This window comes from Penaeus chinensis, chromosome 6 (assembly GCF_019202785.1).
Source record: "Penaeus chinensis breed Huanghai No. 1 chromosome 6, ASM1920278v2, whole genome shotgun sequence".
Classification (NCBI taxonomy): Eukaryota; Metazoa; Arthropoda; class Malacostraca; order Decapoda; family Penaeidae; genus Penaeus; species Penaeus chinensis.
Genome location: NC_061824.1, coordinates 7,318,728 through 7,326,227, shown reverse-complemented (window position 1 = coordinate 7,326,227; position 7,500 = coordinate 7,318,728). Strand labels below are relative to the sequence as shown.

Sequence of the window (7,500 nt, the reverse complement as noted above, 5' to 3'; positions counted from 1 at the left end):
GATGATAGTAAAAGGCACTTTCCGATGGCACTGGGCTGAGTTTCCATCAACGGCATGGCACTTTGAAAGAGTGGGAGAAGGAGGAGAGAGAGAGAGAGAGAGAGAGAGAGAGAGAGAGAGAGAGAGAGAGAGAGAGAGAGAGAGAGAGAGAGAGAGAGAGAGAGAGAAAGAGAGAGAGAGAGGAGGGGGATGAGAAGGAAAAGGAGGGCGGGGGGGGGGGGGGGGGGGGGAATAGGCGAAGCAGTGACGGGCGAGCATGCGAACAAATGTTGATTTTTATGACGGCCATAAGATAGCTTTTAAGATAATGAAATTGCACCAGCGCTCCCCTCCCGACGCCGCCAAAGTGATGATAGTTTTATTAATGTGCTTTGTGGCGCTGCCGCTTGATGACTTCACTCGTGCTACCGCCCTCGCGTCTCCTCCTCCTCCTCCTCCTCTTCTTCCTCCTCCTCCTCTTCTCCCCCTCCCCCTCTTCTCCTCCTCCTCCTCCTCCCCCTCTTCTTCTCCTCCTCCTCCTCTTCTTCCTCCTCCTCCCCCTCCTCTTCTCCCCATCCCCCTCCTCCTCTTCTCCAACCCCTCTTCTCCTCCTCCTCCTCTTCTCCAACCCCTCTTCTCCTCCTCCTCCTCTTCCTCTTCCTCCTCCTCTTCTTCCTCTTCTTCCTCCTCCTCCTCCTCCTCTTCTCCAACCCCTCTTCTCCTCCTCCTCCTCTTCCTATTCCTCTTCCTCCTCCTCCCCCTCCTCTTCTCCCCCTCCTCCCCCTCTTCTCCTCCTCCTTGCCTTGCTTGTGCCCGGCTCAGGCGTCTCGTTCTGAGGGCGTTTTGATGTGTAGCACAAGCGAGAGGGCACACGCACGTTCTCTCTCACACGCTCACACACACACACACACACACACACACACACACACACACACACACACACACACACACACACACACACACACACACACACACATACACATACACATACACATACACACATACACACATACACACATACATACACATACATACACATACACATATATATACACATGTATGTGTGTGTGTTTATGGATGTATTATGTATGCATGTGTGTATAATATATATGCGTGCTTTTTGTAATCGGAACATAAATTTTATGTTCGTTTTTGTTTATTTGCACCCGAGGTCATTTCCATTCTGTCCGCGGCTGACGTTACGAAGGCGGTTTTTCGTCCAGGGGTGAGGGGAGGGGGAGGGAGGAGGGAGGGGGTCAGCAACGATTCCTAATCTAATTTATTCCCCTTTGCTAACTCTCTCTTTATGTGGGATGGGGACTCTCTCTCTCTCTCTCTCTCTCTCTCTCTCTCTCTCTCTCTCTCTCTCTCTCTCTCTCTCTCTCTCTCTCTCTCTCTCTCTTTCTCTCTCTCTCTCTTTTTCATTCTTTCTCTGTGTCTTTTCCCTCGCCCTATTCCTCATCCTCCTCTTCGATTCTGTTCACGCCCAGTCGGATATAATGTTTAAGAAAAGAAAGTTGTTTTATATTTTTTTTTCCTCCCCCCCCCCCCTCACTGCAGGTTCTACGAGTGGTTCATGCTCTGCAACTTGGGCCTCGGCCGCCACTCTCGTTAAAACTGTCCTTCCCGGAGTTAACACATCCCATTGATTATTATCGTCCTGCATACATCTCCCTCCCCTTTTATCTTGTGTTAACTGACTTCCCTTTCCTTTGTCTTTTGCACATTTCCCAACCTTTTCATCGAGCGTGAACTCACCTCCGTCTCCTCCGTCCCTCGCAGGCATCAACGTCTTCGCGGTGATCCTCCACACGCACCTCCTCGGCCGCAAAGTCCGCGTGAGGCACCTCCGGGACGGCCACGAGCTCGAGCCGATCGCGCAAGACAACAACTACGACTTCAACTACCAGGAGTACCGCGCCCTCAACACGCCCAGGACTGTCTTGCCGGTGAGTGGTTGATGCTGTGTGTCTGTGTCTGTGTATGTCGTGTGTGGTTGGTTACGGTTGTGTATTTTATTTCGCGTGTTTTTGTAGTGTATACATAAGTTTTTTTGTGTACATGAGTTTTTCTGTAGCATTACTGGTAATGCTACAGCTGCTACCACTGTTATTACCGTTAATATTTGTATCATATATCGTTAAATGACCGAGTAACGCTGAGAGGACGTTTATAATCCTGGGACACAATCGCCTCGGAACTCAGAGTAAGCCAGTAAACAGCCTAAACCCATCCGTAATCCCCCCCCCTCCCCCTCTCCCCCTAGGGCGACCACCTGATCGGCGAGTGCACCTACAACAGCCGCGAGCGCTCCACCATCACCCTGGGCGGCTTCAAGACGCGCGACGAGATGTGTCTGTCGTTCCTGTTCTACTGGCCGCGGGTCGACCTGTCGCTGTGCCACTCCAAGCCGTCGCTCAACACCGTGCTGCACTCGCTCGGCATCCAGGAGCTGTCGGCGTGAGTCAGCCTGGCCTTTTGCTGGATTTTGTAGTTTGCTTTTGTTTTCGTTGTTTTTTCCTCTCTTTTATTAGGTTCGTTGTTGCTCCTTGGATATTAATGTTTGCTTTTATCTAATTTCTTGGAGGCAAATGATTGAATGCCCTTTTTGTTCTTCTAAGAAACCACAGTTTTTCCTGTTATTATCCTAATGCATAGACTTAAGTATAAGTATTTCCATGAAGAAGATTCAGACCCATTGTTTCTCTCTCATAAGTATAGGTATTCGGAGAGCGAAACTCACTCTTTCTCTTGCATAAGCATCAGTATTCCCACGCATAGGATCGGAACCCATTCATTCCCTCGCCCTATTAACCGCCCTTCCTCCCCGACAGCGATTCCGACCCGATCAAGATCCGGCGGCCGATCGAGCTGGCGGGGAAGACGCTGGAGTGGCGGCTCCTCAACTACGACTGGAAGAACCAGTTCGAGTACTTCCAGGCCGCCACGCACACCGGCACCATCAACCCCATGTGCTGGAGGCGAGGCGAGTCGCTGCTTCCGGTGAGTGAGACGCTTGTCTGCTTGTTTCTTAGCTGGGTGTAATTGTTTGTGTGTTTGTTATTGTCATCGTTTGTTGAACTCTGAGTACGGAGTGTTGGGTAAAGTTTTTTTTTTTCGTGGCGTGCCTTTGGAGGTTGTTGTTCGTCTGACTATTTCTCTCTTTCTCCTTGTCCGTCGCAGGAGCTGGAGAAGATGGACTACGACTACCCGAACATCACGGAGCCGTGGGCGCCCGAGAACGTATGTCGCCAGCTGAGAAGGATCTCGCGGCGCCGCAAGAACAAGGGAGGGCGAAGGAGGAACCACCACCCCACTCCTACGGGAGAGACGGAAGAGGAGCTGGAGGAGGAGGAGGTCATGTTCGACGACCAGAGGAACTCCCGGCCGATCGAGAGCATCGACGTCGACCCTTACAACCACAGGGACTTCAACATCCCGCTCATCGAGGACCGCATTGAGAACGACCACTTCGAGGGTTTCGGCGTCGAGGACACGGGCACCGCGGACCGCGAGCTGACGGAGGAGCTGCACGAGATGGAGAGGGAGGTCGGGAAGGAGCTGGCCAATAAGGCGCAGGACCACTTCCAGGAGCAGACGGCGCGCCCGGCCAGCGGATGCCAGGGGCGCGGCGCGTCGTGGTGGGCCCTTGTGGCCGCGCTGTGCCTGCTGCGCCTCCGCCGCCTCTACGACGGCCACGGCTGAGGCGCCGGCGAGAGGAACTGCGGAGAGGGACGTCGGCGAGGCAAAAGTTCCCATAGTATTCGTATTTAAGAATGAATAAATCGCGCTGTGAAACCCGTTGTTTTAGGAAGGAGAATAGGATACATGCTCGGTTAAGCATCTCCCCTTCACGCTCGTAGTGAGGAGTGAATAGCATTTATTTTCTGCTGTGGAAAGGACAGCTGACCCGACCGAGGGGCGCATGAAGGTCCCTGGCTAGTGTTGTGTATTCTGACCGGTGCGGCCGCGGCGAAGGGCCTACCGCCTTGCCAGGGCGCGAAGGACCCTTCCGCGCTGGACACTCCCTCGTGCTTGTGATTCCTTCGCGAAGAGGTTGTGTGGTTCCTTCAAGCTAGGATCTTAAATATATATATTCCTCCAAACATATATATATTTCCTCCTGGGACAAGGGACTCCTGAGACGTGCCAGGAGACAGAGTTCGACGGGAGGCGAGGCCCGCGAGGACCTCCCGTCGCCGCGGCTTCCCCCCGCGTCCTGCCGGCGGGCGGCGCGGGCGGGGCGCGGGCGGGGCGCGGGCGGGGCGCGGGCCGGCCGCCTCGGGCAACCCCACTAAACCTCAGTAGTAGCTCTTGGTCTGCTATATTACAGTGCCTGATTTTGTATATTTCGCTTTTGTGTGTTTTGAGGGACATTTTATCCGATGAGGACTCTGTATGAAAGAAATATGAATCATCGTTGTGGAGTTTATATGCGATTTTTTTGTGTAAAATAATAGATGAATATATATATACATATATCATTTTTAAGAAGTGGTTTTTAGTGAAAATAAATATTTATGAGTTGAATATATGATTGGATACAGTGATTCGACGATTTTTTATGTCTCGGTGATGTGCATTTCACCTTTGGATTGTTCCTTCACAAACACATTATATATATATTGCATGGTGACAGTTTCTAGTGAACGCTTTGAATTTGTGGACAAAAAAGATAATTTAGCAAAAATCATCTGTTGTGAATTGCATAATATTATTGTCATCTCTGGAATGGAAAAGACTGAGTGTATTTCTTTTACGTTTTTGATGCATGTATTGCATGCAAGGCGAGGCAAAATCTCTAAACTCTTCGGAGAGAACTGATAGACCTTCAGATGTATTACAGAAAATGATGGTCACTAAAATTTCTGTTGATTATATTTTTATTACCAATGCCAGGAAAAAAAGAACGCAAGGCTAAAAAAAATATATATATATAATAGCATCTGTAATGTGATGCTGTCTTTGTTTGCATAGACTTTTCATACCATTCTCTGAAACACTAATCAAGAACGTTGCTTTTGAAATGTGTGAGGTTTGAATACTATAGACACTTAACCCTTCATTGCCATATTCCACAAATGCATAATATATTTACTAATGAAACTTTTTTTTTTCTTCAATGGAAATCTATGCTCGTAATGCAGCTAATTGTAAATACCATATATAGTTCTTTCAAGCAGATTGTAAAGTAAAAAAAAATAAATGATAATATAACAGGGTATGATACTTACGACATGCAGTAAAAAAAATTAAGATGAAAAAATATATATAGGCCTGGCAATGTCAAGTGTAGAAGACGTTTCTCTCAATAGATCATTTCTTGAGTTGTCAATGAATCTGATGTTGCATGCCGATTCTTTACAAAAGAGAGGGTGCAACTGTGCAATTTGCACTCGAGACCGTGCAAAGACTGGGACATAATTCTCGAGAGAGGTAAAGCCACAGATGGAAGAACAAGCTCTGGCAGCATGACTATAGTTGAAAACCCTTATTTAAAAAAAGGTATGAAAGGGTGTTAGACTAGCATAATTAAGTGTTTATGAACAACCTTAATCTCCCTGTCGGCGGGACTATGTGCCTGAAACCCTTGTAATAATAACATAAATTTGAGCTTCCAAGAATAAGCAAACTGTATATTGAAATTGAAATTAGAGGAAATAAAAAAAATCATTAACACGCCTCTTCATCTTCAAAAAGTCATAGAATCTTCCCCCCTCCCCTCCTCCTCCTCCTCCTCCTCCTCCTCCTCCTCTCCTCTCCCGTTGACCCCCCCCCAGGCACCCCCCCCACCCTGGTAGCTTGACAACAACCTCCCCCCTCCCCCCCCCCCCCCGTCCCTTCCTCCCCCTGCGTAATCACATCCTCAACTGCGCTATTGTGATAGAAGATTTTTGTAGGATACTTGACCAAAACACAGTGTGTAGGGGAAGTGTTAGTGAGCAAATTACGTTCGTAGCGAATAAAACCACAGAAAAGGGGCGGAAGGAAAAGGAGAGAGAGAGAGAGAGAGAGAGAGAGAGAGAGAGAGAGAGAGAGAGAGAGAGAGAGAGAGAGAGAGAGAGAGAGAGAGAGAGAGAGAGAGAGAGAGGGTGGGGGGGGGGGGGGGGAAGAAAAACGACAGTAAGACAAAACCGATTCCTCAGGCTCGGGTGGGTGGGTCTCCCTTCTCCGCCTCGCTTCCCTCGGCGTCGAAAGCTTCAGTGGCGGGAGGAAGCGAGTTGCGTGAAGCGAGAAAGTGTCTTAAAACTTTCCCTCAACAACTTTCCCCTTCCTCCTCCTAGCTCCCCCTTCCCCCTCCCCCCTTCCCCCTCCCTCTCTTGCTAAAAGATGGGCGGTTGTGGGGCGCGACTTAAGAAGTTGACATTTATATCTGGAAACCGTTGTTGCCGACTCTTGTCTCGAAAATGCATGAGATGTTGCGAGAGAAAGAGTTCGGCTCCGCGTCTGTTGCTGAGCGGCTTCAGAGAGCTCGGCTTCAGAGAGCTCGGCTTCAGAGAGCTCGGCTTCAGAGAGCTCGGCTGGTCGATGTGACTGTGTAAATGTTCAGCAGTAGAAAGACGCCATGTAGATGTGGACGGCTACATAGTGCGGCGTGTACCGATCTTTTGCAGCCATATATAATATGTGAAGTTTATATACACCGGGCATATGTGAAGTTTATATTTACCAGGATACACGTCGAGACCTATATTTATTGACCTGGTTGCAGGTGAGTTGATAGCTGTGTGAATTTGTGTTTTTCATTTTGTACACAGGAATTTGCTTGATTCTCTTCGCTACGAGTCTCGCTGCCTCTGTCACCTCGTCGCGTGACACCGATTGTGAATGCGCCAGCCACGTGTTCCTGGCGCTTATAATCAACTTTTCTGCACGGTGGTCTAACAAATGTAAACAAAGCCAAAAAAAAAATGGATAAAAAAATAAATGAATGATAATAATAATAATAATAATTATTCAGTGTAATAACTAACGTGACATCTGCCTTCATGAGTGTAGATTTATTTTCTTACGACATTGTGCGCTGTTCTTAGGTGTTCATTCGTTCATTTACCTCTGTAAGTGTTCTGGTAAAGTTCGCCGAGCAAGTGTGTCTTTCTGGCCGGTCGTTTCTCTACACTTCGCGCTCTTGCCAGTTTGTTTCGTAAATGTTGTTGCCGCCAGAGTCCACCCGCGCGCCGAGTCCGTGATCCCTAGGCAGTGGGTGGCCGGTGTTTATCGTTATTGTTGTTCTTACTTATTGTTCACTTTGGGATTTTGTTTTCCGTGTGTGCGTTTATTTATTTTTTTATTTAATTTATTTTGTTGTTGTTGCTAAGTACCGCGTGTCTTTGGTAATTATTTGATGAAGAGATTAAAAAAAAAAAAAAAACAACGGTAGCGCACACGGTCTCTCTCGTTCCTTGGCTCGACCTCCCGCCTGCTCTTGGGATACTGACTCGGACGGCACTCGTGCTGAATGCTGTTAGTCGTTGGCTCTTGAAGAAGTCGCTTGTGAGGATCATCTTCCATTTCTGCTGT

At 48.5% G+C, this 7,500-nt stretch overlaps 1 protein-coding gene across 1 annotated transcript in view; it reads left to right on the top strand.

The window, feature by feature from the left end:
- Positions 1 to 5,656, top strand: part of LOC125026203 (MOXD1 homolog 2-like) — a 15,228-nt gene extending 9,572 nt beyond the window's left edge. The window contains exons 4-7 of the mRNA XM_047614505.1: positions 1,762 to 1,928; positions 2,246 to 2,439; positions 2,814 to 2,982; positions 3,163 to 5,656. Coding sequence (XP_047470461.1) covers positions 1,762 to 1,928; positions 2,246 to 2,439; positions 2,814 to 2,982; positions 3,163 to 3,684 — 1,052 coding nt within the window. The 3' untranslated portion in view covers positions 3,685 to 5,656. The remainder of the gene's footprint in view (positions 1 to 1,761; positions 1,929 to 2,245; positions 2,440 to 2,813; positions 2,983 to 3,162) is intronic.
- Positions 5,657 to 7,500: the final 1,844 nt, after the last annotated feature.